The following is a 23,175-nucleotide window of genomic DNA, read 5'->3' on the forward strand; positions in this document are numbered from 1 at the left end:
TCAATAGCAAGGCTTTCCTAAACTAAACATTGTTGAGAGTGATTGAAAACAAAAGTGCTTAAGAGAATTACTGATTTGTCCCTCCTGGTCAGTTTGTTAATAAGTGAATAGGATGATTCAATAGTTTTTTCTCTTGCTATAGCCTTACCAAAAGCAACAGGATTATATCAAAATACTATGAAGTAATTAATCTGGATCCCTGCAAAAAAGCATAATCTTAAAGATTGACATAACTTTCAAAATATTGTGCATGAAAAAGCTACCTACCCTTGATTTTCATTTACCTCATTCATATACAATTATTCATCATTTGTTATCAACAATCTTATACATATAAGTCTATGCAAAAGTACCACAATTCAGTGGGTTTACTCTTCCACACATATATTTTAACCTCTCAGTACAATGCAAAGCCGTGATTTGGAAACTGGTAAAATCAAACATTGTTTTTAAAATTATTTGTTTAAAACTTTTCTATAGTTTTTTGTTGAAATAAATATCAGAAGGGTTTACTATTAAAAATTACAAATACACTAAAACAAAGCAGTAAAACATTTTATTAAATAAACAACAACTAGTAACAATAGCAAAATGTAAAAATTGTAAAAAAAAAAGTCACAGTTGCAATTAGCACATTATCAGATGGCCTTGAAGAACAAGAATTCAAGGCCTGGCATTGTAGGACAGTAAGAATAGCTCAGGATTTATTGGGAAGGGGATTCCAAAGTTGGAGTAGTAGCACCCCTGAAAAGGCTTGGTTCTGAATAGCCACTGACTGCATGTTCTTTGAAGATCTTAATTTATGGGTTGGAAAATATAGCAAGAAAACAAAATCCAATTTTCCTTCAAAGACTGTGGTCCAAAGCCACAGGATGGGAGCACAAAGTGATCATGACACAAAATCCTGCAATTTAAGTAGTTACATTCAGATATTAGAACTCAAATACACATGGGCAAAGTACGCACTGAAACATCACGTTCACATTTTCCCATCACTGTGACTTGCTGCACATGCCTATGGTCCCGATTGCTTTAATATGCTATGCAACCCTAGAAACTGTGATCTGTTCAATAAATAAGCTGTATCTCAGGTTGAGTGAAAACAGCCCTTTTCAAGAAAACCTGAACAGCTTATTTCTTCTTTAAAACTGCCAGTCCTGCATCTAAACTCACTAGTTACAAGATCAGACAGCAACCCTGGACTAATAACTGCTATACTTCTACCGATACGGTGTCCCAATAGCTTTTTTTTACAAGTTAATACACAATATTTCTCCCAACACACACATCGTGGATTTAAAATGAACCAGGCCGTCCTTTCTGTAGACAAAAGGCCCTTCTGAACGTTCTCCTGTTTGAGCAGGGGGCTGGACTAGAAGACCTCCAAGGTCCCTTCCAGCTCTATTCTTCTTTAGAAGAACATTTCTCTTTTCTTGGTCAATTGCTAATTACAATCACAGAGAGGGCAGCAATGCTCGCTACACAGCACAAACTCCGCGACAGCGTCAGGATAGTAGAGAGAGGGAAACCCGATACATCTGGAAGAGGTCAGGTTGGGAAGAATATGAGAATAAGCCCACTTGTTGGAAAGCTAGGACCTTCTGAGGTGGTTAATCCGTCATCTTTTATAGCTAATTTCCAAATTCAGAGCCCAAAGGGCGCGAAGCAAACCAATTGTAGCCCGCACCGTAAGAGAGCGAGGCAGGGTCAAGGAGGCGGCCGTCCTCTGGAGGAAAGAGCGCATGCGCCTTCCCAGTCTACTCAGTCATGGCTGCTTTGAGGGCTGTTCCTTCCTTCCTTCTCTCGAGAGGTCTGTTGAGAGATTGCCGCTCGTTTAGCAGCAGTAGCAGCAGCCGCCACCGGAGCCGGACCGTCGCCGTACCCGAGCGTATCCAAGAGAAGCGTCGCGCTGCATTGCTCGGAGGCGGTCAGGCTCGCATAAACGCGCAACACAACCGGGTGAGCGCCTCCTTTCCTGTCGCTGCAGGCGAGCGAAGCCCTTGCGTGGCCAGTGGCTGCTGGCTGCTCCCTGGCGCGCCGTTTCAGTGACTTCCGCTGGCCAGTGCTAAGAGGATGCCACTTGGGGACCGTTGAAAAGGCATGGCCTATGGTCCTCCCCCCCACCCTGCCGCAATTCCTCCTGCCCTCCAGCCGAGGTAGAAAAGAATCCGACACCTTCGCCCGCCATAGCCGCCGACTTCTCCATCGCGGTGGTGATCAGGATCGTCTCTCTTTGTTTTTTCTGTTTAATGAAAACTACGGATACGAGGAAGCAGATCGCCCCGTCCAGTTAGCAGTTTGTGGAGCTAGTGTGGGAGGTCAGGAAGAGGTCCAAAAAGGCCACCTTCCACCTTTCTCACGCTGTATTTACAAAATCCCGATCTCTAAATCTAGCAATTATTGAGGTGTTTGTAATCTTAATTGAGTCGAGCTTCAGTTATCCATCAGACTTCGTCTTTCCTTTCTCAGAATTAATGCAACACAGGCAACAGATAGCTTGCTTGGTAAGGCTAGAGCAGTGGTTCTCAACCTTTTTAATGCCGCGACCCCCCCAACCGGTCGTAAGTCGAGGACTAAACCGGTCGTAAGTTGAGGACTAAACCGGTCATAAGTCGAGGACTTTCCCTGCCCAGGAGCGCCGCGCATGCGTGGTTCCGCCCCCTGCGCTGGCCGAGGCATAGCTGGCAAGCGGCAGAGACGGAGCAGGCCGACCAGCAGCTGGCCCAGCTGGGCTAGAGAGTCATTAAATATGATTGGAAAGTCCATGTCCTGCAGAACCTTCTGAACACCCTGTGTTATGCTTCCAGTTTACTTTGGAACTGGAGATGCATAATGTTGGCAATGCAATACAAATTAAATTAAGTAAATTAAATATTGTAATGACTACTAACATTATTGCCTTTTAACAGTTATTCATACAAGACACATAAGATTATTTAATCATTTTAGCCAAACAAAATCTTGTTGACTAGCAGGTGCTGGACACAGACTGGCTATTGTGATCAGATGTGTCTGGCAGATCATTCCTTGAAATAGAATGGATGTATGTAACACTAAACTATGATTTACCCGTACCTACATAAACACCTTTGGGCCTTCCTGTTTCCTCAATTCTTGGTGTCCTCTCTTTTGAACCTGAATGAGAAGTACCTGAGTAAGGCAAAGTGTGTTTACTACTCTTAGTGCACAAGGTTAGCTTACTTAATTTGTCATCTTTTCTCCCTCTTTCTCCTGTGAGGAATGCAGATAGACAGAAGCTCTAGGATTTTCCATACTGGCCTGTGTGACTCCTTTGTGTAAACTTACTGCAAATGAAGCTGGCTAAAGAAATGCCTTTCCAAATTTTAACTTCTTCCTCTTCTTTGATCTAATATCAAATATTAGATCTAATGATCTAATAATACTGTAACTTTCTAACTGGGCTATCCTTACTTTGTCCCCAGATCAATAGATTTCCTGCTTCTTTACTTTTCTCATCTTTGCTGGAAGAGCAAACACCAATTGCTTTTCTTTGTGCGGGAGGTTCTTTGTATGAGCTCTTCTTATTTGCTGTTGTGGGTTCACATCTTTCTGTCTAATGCATCCACTGGTAGGTAAAAAAAAAAAATACCCAATAATTGTACTGTTGTCATTTTAACCAGAAAGGAAAAAGCAAAATTTGTATTAGTTTCACCTGGTTAAAAGAAAAAAAACTTGATTTCACTGTTCCATCAGTGAACATGTAATAAATAAACCTGCCCTTTCATTCTGACAGACTTTGATTCTTTTTCTACCAAACTAATAATTAGCTGGTGGGACTGAAAATAACAAAATATAAGTGGGAGCAAAGATGAAGGGGAGAAAGCTCACTATTTAACCACTCCACCCTATTATGTGAAGAAAAAGAAATCACGTCTCTAATCAAGGTCTCTTCAGAAGGGCACAGCAGCCTGTGAAAAATTTGTCGTGAAAGGCACTAACCCGTGATTGGAGGGGAGGAGACATTCCTACTATAGCATGCAGTAGCCAGTTGGAGTGGAGGTGCTTGCCTACAGAGAAATGAAATACAAGGTATAAAAAGCACAGCAATCTTGAGGAGGTACAAACTGTGTAGCAGGAAAAGACAGGTGGAAGTTGCCTTTTTAGTGAATTGGGGATGATTAGAGAATGCCACCATGCATTTCTGCCTTTGAGAAATAATGAATGGGGCAACTCGGTTTTGCAAATTAGCGCTCTGTCCAGTGTTTCCAATGCAGAGAAGGCCAAATATTGATTTCAAAAAAATGTTCTTTCCTGAGAAAAGGGAAACAAAAAGGAAGTGACTATCTGCAAGATATGGCAAAGGACCCTAGGATGTTGCCAATAATTGCTATTCCTGGTACAACACCTCTACTGTGCTGGATCTTTTTTTTTAATTGTTCAGAAACATTAAGTCAACTTTGAATTACTTTTAACTTTAAGAGACTACACAGACACATCAATGTTATATCTTGGCAATAACAAACTGGTTTCGTATTCCACCTTCTGGGATGCTTCTTTAAACCTTTTAATTCAGGCCTATAACTCTGGGATTTCTTGATGGATTGCCATCCCAATTCAACCCTGTTTAGATTTTCAAGATCAGTCAAACTTGGTTAGGTGCCACCATCCACTGTAACATGGAGCTTGGAAGAGGATAGGAGGGTGTGAAGGTATAATCTTTGCATTAATTTCAACTTTGATTGGACCATGTATTTTCTTCCAGCATATTTAAAGAAACTATATGAGTTGGCTGACTGGATATTAACCAATATGGAGGGCAGCGAGTGGTTTGCCATGTATCTAGTATATCATGGTGGATCAGCAGAAGAACAAATTAAAATACTTTGCACACATTCTTTCTCTGTATTTCTTATATTTAGTCTGTCACATAATGCATTATGTAATATAGCAATAGCACTTAGACGTATGTACCGCTTCATAGCGCTTTACAGCCTTAAAATGAGTGAAATTTCTTATTGTGGCTGCCTTTTTGTACTTAACCATTCTATTGCATTATGGGAGAAAAGATCTATCATGTATTTTATAGAACAAATTGGGGGCCACTATTGAGTGCATATTTTTTACTATCCTTAGCTCCGAGTTTCAATCTGGAAAACATTTATATAAATATGCTATTATGTTAAGAACAAGGCTGTTTAGTGTTTTTTCTTTTTCTTTTTAGGGAAAGTTGACAGCCAGAGAACGTATACTATTGTTATTGGACTCTGACAGTTTTGTAGAATATGACATGTTTGTGGAACACAGATGTTCAGATTTTGGGATGGAAATTGAGAAAAACAAGGTATTGAACATTTTGTTTGTTTGTTTGTTTAAATTCCATGACTCTTGGTGAGTGGGAAACAATGGCTGATTTAGTGCCCTGATTTTAATCTGTTTACAAATGGAGCTATCTCCTTTCTATGCATTTGAAATAATTCTCTAGATATTTCATAGTCTTAATGAGAGATATTTAGAAGAATAATTTTCTCCAGCCAATAAACATTCTGTTTTACTCACTTCATAAATAGAACTGTTAAAGCATCAAGGTGTAATATATACATTGTGCAGTTGCTTACTTTGGTTTATATAAGTCATAAGTTTATGAATTATACTTTAATTGTTTTGTTTTGCAGTATCCTGGGGACAGTGTGATTACTGGACAGGGTAGAATTAATGGCAGACTGACTTATGTCTTCAGTCAGGTATTGTTTGATTTCTGAATTATGAATATATTGAAGTATTGTTTTTGTAAAGTATTGTTTTTGCACCAGATGTACTGCTTTTGCTCCCACATCTTATGTAGAATGCTATAAGAAGGAATAACCTTATAATTTCATACTATTTTGGGTGTGATCTAGCTCTGTCTAATGGAATTAGCATGTTTCTTCTGTCTAAACATATTTACATGATAGGCTATTTTGATATTTGTATTTTAAAACATTTTACTTTGATCTTAAATTTTTAGGACTTTACTGTGTTTGGGGGAAGTTTATCTGGAGCACATGCTCAAAAGATCTGCAAGGTAAGTTTATAGGCAGTGCAGGTGGCCTGTCAGAGATCTAAATCAGTTGCTATATAGTTTATATAAGCATTCTAATATGGTTATGTAAATATTTTTGGTCATCCTTCCCAGATTACAGTAATTCAGCTGTTAAAACTTATGGGATGTTTGCTGAGCAGTTCTTTTATTGGGTGGGAGACATGAATCAAAGACCTTTTGGTTTTTTTAAAAGGTTTGAAAAAAATTTATGTATGGTTGTGATCCTGTGACCTTTTATTTTACTATACAATTTAGTGCTTATTAATAGCTTAGCAAAACATAACATTAAAATGCAATGCAAAAATATTGCTATTGAATTAGTTGGGTTGATATAACGCCTTTTCTGGGTTGCATCCAAATTTAGCAGTTCGGTTTTACATGGGGAAATCATCTCTAGAGTTATTTCTGTCCCATCCTTGGTAAAATAAATGTTTAAATTTGTTAAAATTAGTATCAGAGCACAATTTTTTGTAGTTTTTGTGGTGGTGGGGTTTGCTGCTTGCGTCATTGTTTAAGATAAGTGGAGTAAGTTGCTGAACTCAGATGTACTAGATCAAATATGTTGTTAAAATGATTTTTTCTTATAAACTCAGTAGAGAGTAAGATTGAAGAAAAAAAATTCCTGTAATAATGAATCATAGATATGTTTATTTCTAATATTACTTAATATATATTAATTATGACAGACTTGATTGCTAGAAAGTATACATTTCTTTTGATTCAAGCTTGAATATATCCACATAATATTCTTGGCAACATAGATGCAGTAGCAGTTTAGTAATTTAGAAGTTGGACAAGTTCATGTTCAACCATGAAGTTCACTGAATGACTTTGAGAAAGCAAGTCACTATCTCTCAGTGTAGCCTATTTTACAGGATTGTTGTTGTAAGGATAATCTGAGATAGATTTCTGGGTATATTGCCTTGCATTACTAGAGCTGGGATATGAAGTAATAATACTACTGATGCCAGGTGCTCATGAAAGATGGACAAATCAGTAGTTAATAGTAAAGAGAGACTCAAGTTAGATTCTGATTATAAACAAAAAGGTTATTTTACACAAAGTTTGCCTAATTAGGTAAGCCATGTGGATGACTTATCTACATTGTCTGTAATGATATTGTACAAACTCATGTGCTTCTGTTTTCCTAGATTATGGATCAGGCTGTTATGATTGGTGCTCCTGTTATTGGGCTGAATGATTCAGGAGGAGCCCGTATTCAAGAAGGAGTGGAATCCTTGGCTGGTTATGCTGACATATTTTTAGTGAGAAATATTTCAGTTAAATATGTGATGGCCCAACAAATCATGATATGTATAGTAATTTCACCTTGTAGTTTAGTAATCATTTTAAATATTCAGAAAAAAGGCATTTAAAGGAAGCGTGATTGATTATCTCTTTTCTTTCCTGCTGTTTTCAGGCTTTATGCAAAGAAGAGGGATTGATGTCATGATCCAGGGACAAGATGTATATCTTCTTTCCCTTCGTGATTTACTGTTAGGGAGAGGTAAGCAGCTTAATGTCTTCCAGATGTTTTGTACTACAATCCCCATAATAATTTACTGTTGCCTGTAGCACTTGGCACTCATGGTGGTTCAAAACATCTGCAGGCTTCAGGTTGCCTATCTTTATGTTACAAAGTTTCCAAGTGGCATTGTTAGAAGTGACAAAAGAGGTCTCCTGAAATAAATATGTTACTTAAGCAGTCATCTAGAGCAGGGGTGTCAAACTCGCAACATCACGTGATGTGTCGCGACGTATCGTGGCTTTTTTTCCATTGCTGGCAATGGGGTGGGCGCGGTTTCAGCATGACGCATCCGGCCCATGGGCCGCCGTTTTGATACCCCTGATCTAGAGAAAGTTATAAAGTATTCTTGGTGCTATTCAGTTGTTTTTGCTAATACTGTTAAAAAAAATCCCTCCCCCTTCATCGACATTTTATTTATATGTGAGAATATTTTTACATTTATTTTTTCTTTATCATTTTTAAAAGACAAAAAGAATACAAGCAAAGGAAAAAAATAATATAGAAATACAGTATCAAGTGGACAAAGAAATTATTGAAATTATACAGTTAGTGCTCAATATATTGTTGATGGAAAATTAACTGTAATGCAGGGTCCATTAAATTATTTTTACAATAAGAAAAAGGATTTTTGAATCTCTGGGTTGAGTGCCAATGTTTTATTATTTAACAATTCAAAAAAGTAGAAAGTAGAAAAACTATAAAAATAGGAAAATATTTAGTTTCTAACTTCCTCTTTGTTATATTCTGTCTGATGAACAATATTTATAAACATTTAATTTTTTCTAGTTTTAGCTCTTTGGTCAATATTTGGTGAATATGGATTGATACTTAATACATTTTCACTGTTTCCTTTTATTTGTATTCTCCTTATAATTATGTGCCCAGCAAGAAGGAAATGGCTATAGCCATCATCATTCACATATAAGCCAGGCCAAAAGAAAAAAGAATGAATAACTAAATCAAATATCAGTGACAGATCCATTCTTCTCCTTGCTGGGAAAACTATCCGGAGGCAAAAGGGCAGAAAAACTACAAGGCTTTTCATTTGCATCTGTCTATAGCAGCTGTCAGATGTAGCAGCTGTTATGCATGAAGCAGTCAGGATATGTAGAAGCTTGTTGAGTGGCAGCTACATGAATTGACCATTAAATGTGGATTCTTAAAATAAGGGATGAGAATTTATGATCATGCTTAGTGATTGGAACAAAAAGACCAGCTAGATCTGGTTTATTTTCTTTCTATAGAATTAGTCTTCCTTTATGCTCACTCTTTTATCTCTACTTGTTTATTGTAAAAATGTTAAAAATCTAATCAATATGAATTTCAGAAAGATGGTTGGCAAATATAAAATATGGTTGGAAACTTTGTAACATGAAGATATAAAGGATGATTTCTTTTCTTTTACAGAGAAATGTTTTATGTTCTGGAGTAGTGCCACAGATTTCTCTTATTATGGGTCCTTGTGCAGGAGGTGCTGTCTACTCTCCTGCTTTAACAGATTTCACATTTATGGTAAAGGTAAGGATGCAATGTTTATTGTCATTAGCTATATTCTAAAACATATTAAGCCATGAGCTTCAGCAAACATATTGAAGCTTGATTCTTAACCGATATAATCAGGATTCTGTGGTTCAAATTGGCTGATGGAGACTTTTAGGCAAATCTTGCTGAATATGAATGAATAGGAGAACTTTAAAATGAAACAAGCTTGGCTTTTTATATTTTAAAATCAAGGAAAACTAGAAACAGAAGACTATGAGTTCTGGTCCCATCTTAAACATGGGAAGGATGTTCAGATAGGAAGCATTCAGAAGTAACATATCTTACTTAAAATTTGTTTTATACTTTTTCATTTCAAATATTTTGAGAAATATTTGTTGAATTAGAGATAATGTAAAATGATGTATTATTTGAATACACATTATTTTTTCCAATAAATTTTCCTTTTTCTAGATACTTGGAATATTGGATTTTGTACCTCATTCTTTTATACTTGTTTTTTTCTAGAATACATCCTATCTATTTATAACTGGTCCTGATGTAGTCAAATCAGTGACCAATGAAGATGTAACTCAGGAACAACTTGGGGGTGCGAAGACGCATACTGCAGTATCAGGTTAGAACTGGCTAATTTATTTACCATTGCTAATTCTGTAATGTTATGAAATTATAAAGGCTAGAATTAAATTCTCAATGCATGAGTTCTGGAAAAATAAATTTATTCAGGATAAACTAAGACTAAATGAAGATTCTTCTGAATGCTTGCTTATTTTTTTTATTTGGGCCACTGTATGAATTTTGCTTTCATTATGTATTCATGAATTGCAGCCTTATATGGAGGGGAAGTCCACTTTTTTCTATGTACAATGGCTGCATTCGTAATATTTTAGCTATTTATCTCATATCTGAATGGTATCTTTTACTACTTAAAAAATAATTCTCAAATTTCCCTTTTTCCAGGAGGGAGAGGATTCCTGTTATTCAATAACGATAAATATTATTAAAGCTTCTTTTCATTTTTGTTCTTTATGAACAGAGAGAAATTAAAATTGAAGAATTCAAAGCATAGGAAAATGTTTTTTCTCTGTGTTGGAGAAACCATTTGAGGCATTTAGAATATTCTTCAGGGTATCCTTTCAGGCAATAATAGCATCCATTTATAATGCAGTTAATGCTACAACATCCAACCCCTGCCCTCTAGACTCTGGCAAAAGTCATTTGGCTGAAATTCTAGAAAAACATATTCAAAATATTTTTTGGAGCAATTGAAGAACCTTTGAAGTAATTTGTCAAATCATTTTTCCGATTAATTAATTTTGGTAGCACATTGCTCTTTGGTCAGTGCAGGTATTTTAAAAACAGTATTGTAATATATTTTTTGCAATTTAAATTTACTTTTGTTCTTTTTCTTTGTTACAGGGGTTGCACATTGTGCTTTTGAAAATGACATAGATGCGTTGCTCAACCTTAGGGAATTCTTTAATTTCCTGCCACTTAGTAACAAGGAGCCAGCTCCTGTCAGAGAATGCCATGACTCTAGGTAAGTAAGTACATTTTGCATAAGCAAAAATATTCTGACGCTCAGAGAAGGTTTGTTTCTTTATTCATTTTGAGAGTGACATTCTTCGGTAGCGCCATTGTCTTGAGTGGTGAGATGGATGACTGCCAGATATTGTAGGAACTGTTCTAGAGGGATGCTGGCCATAAAGCTAAAAAGTAAAAACTCAAATTCTTATTTTTACAGCAATAGAATAGTACGGTCTATCACATTGTTGCTGATATGATGTGCCTATCTACTTTCTTTTTTCCTCTTAATTCTCGGCTTTTGTTGATAAGTAGTTGGTTTTTTAGTTAATTTTGTTGGAGAGCTATTAATTGATAGATAATGGTTGTAAATATAAATGCCCAGATTCTCAGTAATATTGGGAGGATGAGTATACTAATTAATATTCCACATTCAGTTTTGTAGAGTGATAGATGCATATTTACTTCATCCTCTTGTCTGAATCAATATGATTAAATTTATTGAAATTGTCCTTGATTATACTTACGAATTACGGGAATACTTTTTTATGGTATATTGTAAATGTCTTGCTTTTCATTCCATTTTTTAAAGTAATCGCTTGGTACATGAGTTGGATACAATTGTCCCAATGGAATCAACCAAAGCTTATGACATGTTGGATATTGTACATGCGGTAAGATTTGTGCCCCATAATGTGACAGTAGTCTGGAAAAGGAATATGGTGTTTTTTTTTGTCTTTTCAAATGATCTGGTAGTATAAATTATATCTGATAATTACTATGAGATATCAATAAGTTACGCTTCTGTCTTGATTTTACTGCATGTATAATATATAGAATTGCTATATGAAGATTTAGTAAATTCCATAGTATTTAAATAACACATTAAATGAACATACCCCTTTTAAGGGGTGGAATCTGCTTGTTGAACTTTCTTCAACATTTTTTAAAAATTAAAACTTTTTACGTAAATGTAACTGAAGAGAACATGCTTGAGGCATGGTTATTGAGAAAGGGATGGGAGAACTTTTCATTTCTCTCCTAGAACACTTAGACTAGGAATCATCCTTTAATGCTGATTGCAGAGAAATTTAAAAACACTGCCTGACACAGCATAGACTGGTTCCCAAGCTTGCCTGGCAGTAAGCGGATATTGTTGACTTACAGCAGTGGTGGCGAACCTATGGCACGGGTGCCAGAGGCGGCACTCAGAACCCTCTCTGTGGGCATGCGCGCCGTCACCCCAGTCCTAGGCCTTCAGCTGGGTTTTATAAAACGTTTTTGCTTTAGGCCTCCGCCGCCATGTGCAAAATAAAAAAGGTTCAGTCAATTTCAACTTCTTGTGGGAAAAAAAAAGATCTTGCAAAGTTGGAATTGATTGATTGAATTTTTTAGTCCCACCCAGTCTGCCGTTACCACCGCAGCCATGCCCACCCAATGGGCCACACCCACCCGGCACTCGACAATGCATAAGTGGGTTTTGGGTTGCAGTTTGGACACTCAGTCTCTAAAAGGTTCGCCATCACTGACTTACAGTCAGTCAACTGTATCTCAGAATTTGCCCTCTTTGAAGTTATTCCCCTTTGTTTAATTGTTACTTCTGGACTGCATAAACATCCAAATAATAAGCCTGTTGCTAACATCACTGCCTTCTCTCCTTAAGTGTCCTTGACTGAGCCAGGTCCTTATATCAACCAACTGATATGTAGAATGGCAAGTTTGATACCAGTGAAATTTATTTATCAGTGTCTTTGGATCTCTGCCCAGGTGTGAGGAACAGATTATTTTACAAAAGCTATATAGATTTATGGGAACTTTGCTAGCAGTTGTTGCCACAACTGAGCTGCTTTGACCTTGTATCACCTAAAACTTTATGACATCTTTTCTCGTGAGATGAGTTGAATGGAGCAAATTGGGCTTTACCAGATGGTTAAGAGACTGAAACTTTTTTTCCTTTGTGATGATGCTGAAGAGATAGATCTTTTTATATTTCAATAATCCATGTTATGGAATGTCTTCAATCTTGTTGGACCCACCCACCTTATTCTTCAATTTTGGATGCTCCTATAGAAATAAATTGGGCTACTTTCCAATTTCAAAGGGCATCAAACTCTACAATAATTGAGGCAGTTCCATTTGTAAGCTCATGCTTCTTTCAGGTCTCTGTTGCTACAAAGGAAATTCCTGATGTAGCATTACCTTCCATAATTGGGGATCCCAGAGATTTAACCAGATCAGATTATTAGTTTATTTCTTATATGGGATTCCGAAGCTCACAAAAAGTGGATGACATACAGCACTCAAGAAAATCAATAAATATATAAATCATTATAAAATATTTTAAAAATCATCATTAAAAATAAAACTACTAAAAACCGAACTATACAAATTACATAGAGAGTATAAATATCTCCTAAAATGGAGCCATGTAAGAATGTCTCCAGTTCCCTGAGACCCCAAGGCCTGATTACCTAGTTGGAGTACTGGGTACCATCTGTATCTTCTAAGACAGTGGTGGCGAACCTATGGCACGGGTGCCAGAGGCGGCACTCAGAACCCTCTCTGTGGGCACGCGCGCTGTCGCCCCAGTCCTAGGCCTTCAGCTGGGTTTTATAAAACCTTTTCGCTTTAGGCCTCCGCTGCCGGGTACAAAAAAAAAAGGTTCAATCAATCAGTCAATTTCAACTTCTCCCGGGAAAAAAAAAGATCTTGCAAAGTTGGAATTGATTGTTTGAACTTTGTAGTCCCACCCAGTCTGCCGTTACCACCGCAGCCACGCCCACCCAATGGGCCACACACCCCCAATTGGCCACACCCAGCCAATGGGCCACACCCACCCGGCACCCGACGATGCATAAGTGGGTTTTGGGTTGCAGTTTGGGCAACTCGGTCTCTAAAAGGTTCGCCATCACTGTTCTAAGATAATGATTCAGTATCCATTCTTTCTTGCAATAATCCTGGCTGTAAAATAAAGAATTTAGCTGTGTCCATTTTGGAATATATTAGCACTATTGATATTTTATTTCTCCAAGAAATGTGGGCTATAGATGACATATTTCTAGCTGAGTAATTTCCCTATATACTTAAAGCATTACTTGGGTATAAAAAATGGAAGCATAATGATCGCCACAACATTTAAATTTAACAATTGTACAATTCCCCCATTTTTTCCTCTGCTTCCTATTCAGATTTGCTAAAGCTCACTTTTGTTCCTTGAATACTCTCTCACAAAATCATGAAATTTGGTGATGGAGAAGACTTGAGAATATCATGGAATGGTCAAGAAAGCAAACAAATGGATCCTAGAAAAATCAGTCCAGAGTTCTCAAGGTTGCAAGTCACAAGGATCAAATTATTGCATTTTGGACACATTATTTGAAGACTTAGCTCTCTTGAGAAGTCTATAATACTGGGGAAGGTGGAAAGAAAAGGAAAAAAGGATCACCAGCAGTAAGGTGAATGAACTCAATCATAGTGGAAGATCTAAAAGACTAGTTGAAGACAAATTAGCAGTTGCTAAGTGCTGACACTATTTTGATAACACTTAATCACCATACCTTTCAATAGAACTCTGTTAGTATGGAGGAACAAGGTAATTTAACCCACTGCTATGTTTTTCAGTGTTATAAAAGTTACAGGAATTTTAAATTGCTAGAAATATTTAAAAATAGAGATGATTAAATACATTATGAAATAATTATCAAAGTAACATCTGTCAGAAATTTAAGGATTGGTTTTATAAAGGTTTGCTTGTAGTAATGTGTAGAAAAACACTGAGAACTGTTGAAAAATATTTTTAAAATCTTATTTCTTATAATCTTTTTCCTTGGTTCTGATATCTGTAAGAACACATTTCATTATTTTGCTGAATATTTGAATCTAATTTATGCAGATTGTTGATGAGAGGGAATTCTTTGAAATCATGCCTTCCTATGCCAGAAATCTGATTGTTGGATTTGCTAGAATGAATGGAAGAACTGTTGGAATAGTTGGTAACCAGCCTAAAGTAGCTTCAGGTATGATCCTGGCAGCTCTGTATTTCTAAGAAATGAAGTTAGAAAACTTCAATTTCTGCAAGCTGGATAGGAAATTACTCCCAAAATATCTTGGGACTTGTGCTCAGCACCTATTCTTTCTTCATATAGGAAAGGAGTGAAGACGATCTTTAACCAGGTCTTTTTAAAAAATTGATAATGTTAACTTCTATCAGATTTTCATAGTTGTGTTTTAGGTGTCTTGAATTTCTTCTAACACAAATTATCCTTAAAATAATCCTTCCCCAAGGTTGTTTTTTTTTTGCCATAGCTCATGGTTGGTTTAATATTTTCCATATGATTGTTTTGCATTTCATGTACAGAAATTGCTTTATATCTTCATGTAATGATCTTTTCTAAATACTCTTGACATTTGACATTTATATTAATATAATATTGAACTATAGGTAGTCTTCATTCAGTGAAATAGCAACTGTACTTACGACCTTACTCTAGCTTTCCTTTGCTTGTGACGGTTGTAAATGCGAGTATTAGTCCTAAAGTTACTTTTTCATTACTGTTGTAATTGTGAAAATCGCTAAAAAAGCAGATGTTAAGTGAGAACTACCAATATATTAATTAAACTGAAGCAGACAAATAGTGACACTTTGGTACAAAGATACACTTTAGAACCTTTGAGTTTCCTAATAAATTATTTTATTCATACACTATAAATAGTAATAGCTAGCTGTTTCTTCTGCCAAATATATTTTATTGGTTTAACTTTGATAGCAAAGAATGTGTGTTCAGAACCCAAACACTGATAAACCTAATTATTTGGAAATGAATCATAGGACTACCCTCCAATTATATTAGGGTCAACATTTCAATCATTTCATCTGAATACATAATAATGGCTAAAACTGCCAACAAAATATATGAATAAACAACTTATAACCTGTACTAGAGCCAGAAAGCTGATATAATATCTGATAGCAGGAAATATTGATATTCAGCATTGATAATACTGAGTCCATTGAAGTTGGGCAGCTATAGCAAATTTGAATAAATGTATGTATAATTAAAATTCCTGGATAAAAGATTAGTACTACTTAGTGTTTGCTACTGTAATAGAGAATATTTGTTTACATATTATACACCTAAAATTTAACAGGCTGGATGTAGAAGTTTGTTTATTCAAATAGTTGTTGGTAAAAATGTGTATGCTACTCACTAGGCTCCATTGCTTAAGCATTTTTGTAAACAACAGACAATTTTGTGCCAGGATCACTGACATGGCATTTTTAAAATACTCTGAAATTATATTTTACAATATTTCCCTTCTTTTTTAAAAATTAGGCTGCTTGGATATAAATTCTTCTGTGAAAGGAGCCCGTTTTGTTCGCTTCTGTGATGCTTTCAACATTCCTCTAATCACATTTGTAGATGTGCCTGGATTTTTACCAGGTACGTTGTTCTGCATCCCCCTTGTTATCTAATCGATTTAATTGAAAGAGTGTTGCATTTAAGAAATAGATTTACCTTTTCTTGTAATTGCAGAGATAAGTATTTTATATTTTAAAAATTATAAGAAGCATATTTATTCTTTGTTGGAGCAATGTGAAATTTTCTACATTCATAATACAAAAGGATTTGCCTCTTCATTCTTCTGAACTGCCATTTCTCATTATTCCATAAGGAAAGAATTAATTTAATAATTATATGTCAGAGATTATCTGTGTACTGTATTTTATGAAGGCCTTATATGCAGAATTCTGTTCTAACTTTATAAACTAGTAAAGAATGAGCACCGGTATATAACTTTTCATTTTATTATTGGCATGTTTCCACTAAGGCAGAAGAATAGAGACTGGACTCCATGGTTCCATCTTTTTTATGAGGCAGTGGAAATAGGTATTTTTGTCAGGGGAGGTTAAGTGACAAGGGCCTTTATTTAATCAATTTTGGCAGAGGAAAAGGCCCCAGTGGACATGGAGAAGGACCAATGTGGGTGGGACAAAGCCATGCACATAGCTAAGGTTAAATGTTGCTGACTGTAGCTGCTGGAAGTTTGGATACTGGAGACGGAATGGAAAAAAAGACCAGAATAAAAACAATTAAGAAAGCTCTTAAAATAATTCTGGATACTTACATCAGTGTGCAGGGAGGAACTCTCTTATGTAAACATCCAGAATTATTTAATAAAGACTTGCTAATTGCTTTTATTTTTGTGTCTCATCCAGTTCTTCATCAGAATCCTAATCTATATTGTAACCAGCAACACTAAGAATTTCTGGTAGAATATTTTACTATATTAACCAATTTTAGAGTTATGTTAATTTTGCGTGTTTTCTAATTCAAAGAAGTAGGAGACTGAAATAATAAAGCTGCAAAAATTAATTTAGGAGGGAAGCAGGTCGCTCAGCCCAGAATTTTAATAACAATAATGTGTATTGAAAAAACATGTCATTGTTGAATCCTAGATTAAAAGAGCTGCGCAAAAAACTTACCTGTTGAGTGTAGATCTGTTAATCTTGTGTAAAAGTGTAGAAATGCAAATTATGCATTCCATTTATGTTATAGTAAGTTGAATAATAGCTGTGACTTCAACTCCTGTTGTTTCTAGGGACTGCTCAGGAATATGGGGGAATTATACGTCATGGTGCAAAGTTGCTTTTTGCTTTTGCAGAAGCAACTGTGCCAAAAATCACTGTTATCACGAGGAAGGTAGGTTATTTATGTATTTGATCGCCCAGCTCACTACAAGGTTGAGTGGTACAAATATTAAAAGCATCCAATAAAATGTGATTTAAAGATGTATTTTATTTATTGCTATCTGCTGCATCTTTGTGAGAATATATTAACATAATTAGGGCAGATTGTTCTTTGGTCATCTGTCTACTTGCATATATTATTGTTGTGCCCAATAGAGCTTTATTAGAACATTCTAGAGGTGACCCCTTAGGCAGGATCTGGAATAGTCACTCCCTCACTGCACATTCTCAAATCTGCAGGTACTTCAGTTCCTTCACCTGACACTATGGTCCATCTCCAAGACAGTATACTAGGCCTTTATGGGGAATAAGAACTTATGAATGAACAGATAATTTCTTGAAGTATGACAGAAAAGTTAAGATCTTACAAAAGGCTATTTAGGAACTTTTGTGGTAGGAAGAGAGAGATCAGAGATGAATAAACTGAGAAGTGCCCGATAGTTGTTGAAAACATTCATTTAAATTCTAATGTTACACTGGTAAAAATAAGAACAAATAAAAAGCTGACTCAGGTATATAAGCTGCAAGGAACTGAAGATTGAAAAAATCTACGAAAATGTTTAACTGTAAAACCAGTATTTACTTATTCATATCTGCCATGTGCAGAAACCATTATATATATTCTATCGTAATAAAGTACTTAATCTATCTCAAAAACATTAGAGCATTAGAAAAAAATGTTCCTTGTGGCCTTTCTATTTATTATTATTAATAATAATAATAATAATAATAATAATAATAATAATAATAATAATAAAGTTGGAAAGGACTTTGGAGGTCATCTAGCCCAACCCCCTGCTCAGGCAGGAAACCCTATACCAGGCATGTCAAACTCGCGACGTCACGTGATGTCGCGTGACGTATCGCAACTTTTCCCCCATTGCCGGCAATGAGGTGGGCATGGTTTCAGTATGATGCATCCGGCCCGTGGATTGGCAGTTTGACATGCCTGCCCTATTGCATAATGTTGCATTCCAATATTGCATGATCACTCCCCCCAAGGTTCCTGTGGTTTCAACACCTTCTATCGTTTCATCTCTGTTAGTGAGAATTAAGTCCAATATGGCTGATCCCCTAGTTCCCTTCTCTACTTTTTGGGAGACAAAGTTGTCTGCTATGTTTGTTAGGAATCTGTTTGATCTTCCACTTGGTGCAGAGTTTGTCTCCCAGTTGATGTCAGGGTAATTAAAGTCCCCCATTACTATTGTGATGTGCTTCTTACATACCTTAGTTAACTGACTAGCAAAAAGTTCATCTATTACCTCTGTTTGGTTGGGTGGCCTATTGTATAGACCTATGGCAATGTCATTCCCCCCCTTTTATATTGACCCAAATGCATTCAAGACAGTTTTCATCATTGTTGTGCTCTATTTCTGTAGTAGTTATTTCTTATATAGAGAGCAACTCCACCTCCTCTTTTATTTGGTCTGTTTCTTTTAAATAATTTAAATCCCTCTAGCTGTGTGTTCCATTTGTGGGTTTTATCCCACCAAGTTTCTGTAATTTCAAGGCTCTGTTATGTCAGATTGGAATACAAAACTGTGCTTCCTAATTAGAATTCATGGGTTTCATGCAACAGGATCTTAGTTATAATCTTAAACCTACTAAATATTGACTTATTTTGTGACTAATGTAGTCATTGTTCTCAATATTGTTCTGTATAGTGCTTCCTTGCTTCATAACTACAATATGTCAAATGTATCAGTACCTTGTACATGAAATTTCTCCTTTATGAATACAGGAATGAAAGATGAATGCATTTCAGAAAAATGGGGTAAATAAGAGAAATTAACATAACACTAGCAATAGCACTTAGGCTTATATACTGCTTTACAGTGCTTTACAGCCCTCTCTAAGCAGTTTACAGAATCAGCATATTGCCCCCAACAATCTGCGTCCTCATTTTATCGACCTTAGAAGGATAAGCAATATTTGAATAGATATTAGTGGAAATAGTGTCATATTATTTATGTGTGTGTGTTCAAAAGAATCTGTTTTATATATTTGTACCAGGCATAAAATATAAGGGTTAAATCATAGCAGTTTGTGACTATTAACCTATTTCTTGTTCTAGGCTTATGGTGGGGCCTATGATGTCATGAGTTCAAAGCATCTACGAGGAGATGCAAATTATGCTTGGCCAACAGCAGAGGTAGCAGTAATGGGTGCTAAGGTAGATATGTTTTCTGGAAGTCTTATAGCAATTTCTATTGCATCAATTGTCTCCCTTCGCTTTCTACTTTGCATGTGGGACTGAAGACTTCAAAAAGTTGAATTTTAGTAATTTTATATTATTGTGTGTTACCTTAGGGAGCTGTCCAGATCATTTTTAGAGGGAAGGGGGAACATGCAGAAGCAGAATATATAGAAAAGTTTGCAAATCCATTTCCCGCTGCAATCAGAGGTATGTATTTTTAAGAATTTTACTGAAAATTTTGAAGTTCATTTTGCATTCAAAGTTATTAACCATCTTTTTTTTTAGTGAACAAGATCTGATTCTTATAATGGCTGCTTTTTAACTACCTTTTCTTAGCTTAACATTTATCATTTGACAATCCTCTATTGAAGGCTTGTGATGGCTTCTCCTTTCTTAATAATAATCCTTTGAATATTATAGCTGGATGCAGAAATCCCAGGGAACTTAACTACCAGCAATATTTCATTCTGGGATTGACCTATATTAGAATTATTCCATGTGTCATAGGATGTTAGGTATCTACTCCCTTTTCCATGTATATGATGCAACAGTGTTAGAAATCAGTGCGACGATGGCCTAGGTTTATATGATCTTTCAGATAGTGATTGGGAAGAGATATAGCACGTAGCAGATGGGTTAGAATCCTAACAAGATTGCTTTTGTTGCATGCTGAAAACAAAAATGATTGAGTTTAATTGAAATTAACCCTCGAGCAGTTGCTTTGTCCATAAAACATCTGATCAAAATAATTGAACTAGGCAGTTAAAAATACATTAATCTCACATGCCTCCAGCAGTTTTTCCTCAAGAAAGTAATGTTGGCCAGTGTTTTCAAATTGAACATTAATTTTGTTGATTCCAAATATCACGACCAGGAAACTTTTATTATAAAAGTAAATTACTGCAGACTTTACAGTATGGTTTTGACTTGAGTAAACTATTGGTTTCATTTGTAAATTATATGACTTATGAAGAAGCAGTATGTGTAAAAGAGCAGTGCTTATTACTTGACCAAATGTTGCTAAAATCTAGGATATTTATCTTTCTGTGTATGAAAATGTTCCTGGCTCAGATATCTGTAGAATGTTGGGACAAGGCTGGGAAAATTAATCCCTTTACTGGAGCCATTTTCTGATGTACTTCTGTGCTTTTGTTGAACTCAAGCTTATGTCTGCCGTGGCGGCCTTATAATACAGAAAGCAGAAATATGTTCCAAAAACCTCTGCTTCAGAATGATACATATCTCAAATTGTTTTGCTGATTATCAAGTAACATTGTAGTTAAGTTGAATAATGCTGATATTGCAGTGTGCTTTTGAGTTCTGACTCTGGAGAATACTGGGCACCTCTAACTGTTCACTGAATTCAGACTTTTTTCTTAAATGTGCCAAATGAACTCCTGATATTGCCTAATTAATCAGAACTTCTAACTAATGCTTCTTACTTGCTTTATTAAAGACACAGACCAGAATTCAACAAGTTAACAGAAACAAGTTACAGTTTCGTTATGGCAATGGAATCAGAATGAATAGACAGACCATGCTGGTCTGATAATAGCAAGTGAATGTAGTCAGTCAGTATTGCCTTGGTATTTGTCAAGTAAGGAGTTGTAAGGTAGAACCTTATTCGTCCCAAAAAAAAAAAAGTAATATGACCAGTCTGTATTCAACAGACCCTTCTCCCCGGAGGCATAATCTAGCCATTGGGCAATTTTTTATACCTTCCTTCAAGGGCTATGGTAGGGAGAACAGTAATTAATACTCCGGTTTATATGCTGCTTCAATATTTGGCTGTATAAATTAGCCAGCATATGGAGAGCAATAAGCTTTCCTAAAACCTATATGACTAGAGGATATTCAGAAATTTGATTTAGTAAATGTGTTCATAGATCATAAGTACCATACAATTATGCACTTATAAGGAATAATGGTTTTAGCTAGGAGTATGCATCAGTTATAGCCTAATCCTGACTCCAGTAGTCTGCTTAAATGGATCTATTAGTAAAACAGATGATACAGCCCAAATTGAATTGGGATTCATGATGTCCTTCTTAGAGGTTTGAAAAAGGTCTACATATGTATAAAGAAAAAGCTATTTTCAGTGTTGCTCTTCCAGATTTGGACAAAGAAGAAATTGAATAGTTTAAATGATCTCTCTTCCAATTATAGGAAGTAATTATCCAATTATACTCTTAGGGAGGAAATGCATGCATGTTATTTAATTAAAATTAAATATATTAAATTTTAATATTAAAAATTAAAATTCCAGGCACATTTTCTTATTTATTCTTATGACACTGAATACCAAATAATCGAGGAATAACTTATTTTTTGTTATAAAAATATTCTTTATATTTATTAGTCCATAATTCAGAAGGATTGATCGCTGCAGGATTACGAACAAAAGTCTGTAGACATATATAGCAAACAGCAACTGAAATAAACTGTTCTGAAATGTGTTAACAGGATTTATAGACGACATTATTCAACCTTCAACAACTCGATTTCGTATTTGCCGTGATTTGGAAGTGCTGGCAAGCAAGAGACAATCCAATCCCTGGAAAAAGCATGCCAACATGCCACTCTGAAACTGCTTCAAGTTAACCTAAAATCAGTGGAAGGAAATCGGTGCACACCTGCCATATTTATTGATTCAGATCCTGTAATAGTTTAGGATATTTCTGTGAGAAAAATGTATAGAGAATGAGGTTCTGTAAGATTTTAGTTCATTAGAAGGGCTTATATTTAAGTTGACATGATTAAGGCTGAACACACATTCACAAATTCACTAAAACACAAATATATTGTGAAATAAAACATAACACTTTAAGCAAAATATCAGGAATTATTTTAAGGGCTATTGAAAAAAATAATTGTGAAAAGCAGAATATGAATTAGAAAGAAAACACCAGTCTTGCACTCAACACAGGCTTTTAAAGTATATGGTGCTACTTGACACAAGCCTCCAAATATGTCTGTAATTCAGATTTCTGTTTAGAAGTCTGAAGATTCTTTGCTTCTCTAGAACAGGGCTTTTCAACCAGTGGTACGGGTACCACCTGTGGTACATTGGCACCTGGCAGGTGGTACGCGACCATCCTAGAAAAGTGGTAGCAGAGGAGGGGAATGAGCTGAACCGGTGGCAGCACCGCATAAGCCTGAACTGGAGCTGCAGGGCTGTCAGGGCTCAGTGGAAGCGCCAGGATCAGTGCTGCTTTCCAGCTGATTGGCACTTCTTTGGGGCTGTCAGGGCTCAGCGGAAGTGCCAGGATCAGCGCCAGGCTCCAGCTGTAGCTCGGCGCTGATTCTGGTGCTTCTGCTGAGCCCTGAAGAAGCGCCAATCAGCTGGAATGTTGCAGCATCTCCAGGGTCTGGTGATTTACATTCAGATGCTTGGCAACTGACTCATATTTATGACAGTCACAGTGTCCCAGGGTCATGTGAAGTGATCAAAACCTGCTGCAACCACCCAGCAGGCAGAGGGAATAAAAACCAAACACCTCCCCACCCCACCCTCGCTGCCAATCCTCAACAGAAGTGCTCACAACAATTAAAACCTCAGACAGGAGGAAGAGTGCGGGTGGGCGGGCGGGCGGGCAGGCATGTGTCTTGCTCGGCTGTGGCTTGGGGGGCACTTTTTT

The 23,175-nt window shown here is 36.3% G+C and overlaps 1 protein-coding gene across 1 annotated transcript; it reads left to right on the plus strand.

The window, feature by feature from the left end:
- Window positions 1-1,746: 1,746 nt before the first annotated feature.
- PCCB (propionyl-CoA carboxylase subunit beta) lies at window positions 1,747-22,368 on the plus strand. Its single transcript, XM_015814154.1, has 15 exons — window positions 1,747-1,959; window positions 5,183-5,302; window positions 5,634-5,702; window positions 5,966-6,022; window positions 7,192-7,305; window positions 8,976-9,086; window positions 9,576-9,684; window positions 10,488-10,608; window positions 11,185-11,266; window positions 14,485-14,608; window positions 15,926-16,033; window positions 17,193-17,293; window positions 19,415-19,513; window positions 19,651-19,744; window positions 22,001-22,368. The coding sequence occupies exons 1-15, from the start codon at window positions 1,768-1,770 to the stop codon at window positions 22,120-22,122; spliced, it is 1,623 nt and encodes a 540-aa protein (XP_015669640.1). The 5' UTR covers window positions 1,747-1,767; the 3' UTR covers window positions 22,123-22,368.
- Window positions 22,369-23,175: the final 807 nt, after the last annotated feature.

Source organism: Protobothrops mucrosquamatus, unplaced genomic scaffold (assembly GCF_001527695.2).
Source record: "Protobothrops mucrosquamatus isolate PMUCROS unplaced genomic scaffold, P.Mucros_1.0 scaffold225, whole genome shotgun sequence".
Lineage (NCBI taxonomy): Eukaryota > Metazoa > Chordata > Lepidosauria > Squamata > Viperidae > Protobothrops > Protobothrops mucrosquamatus.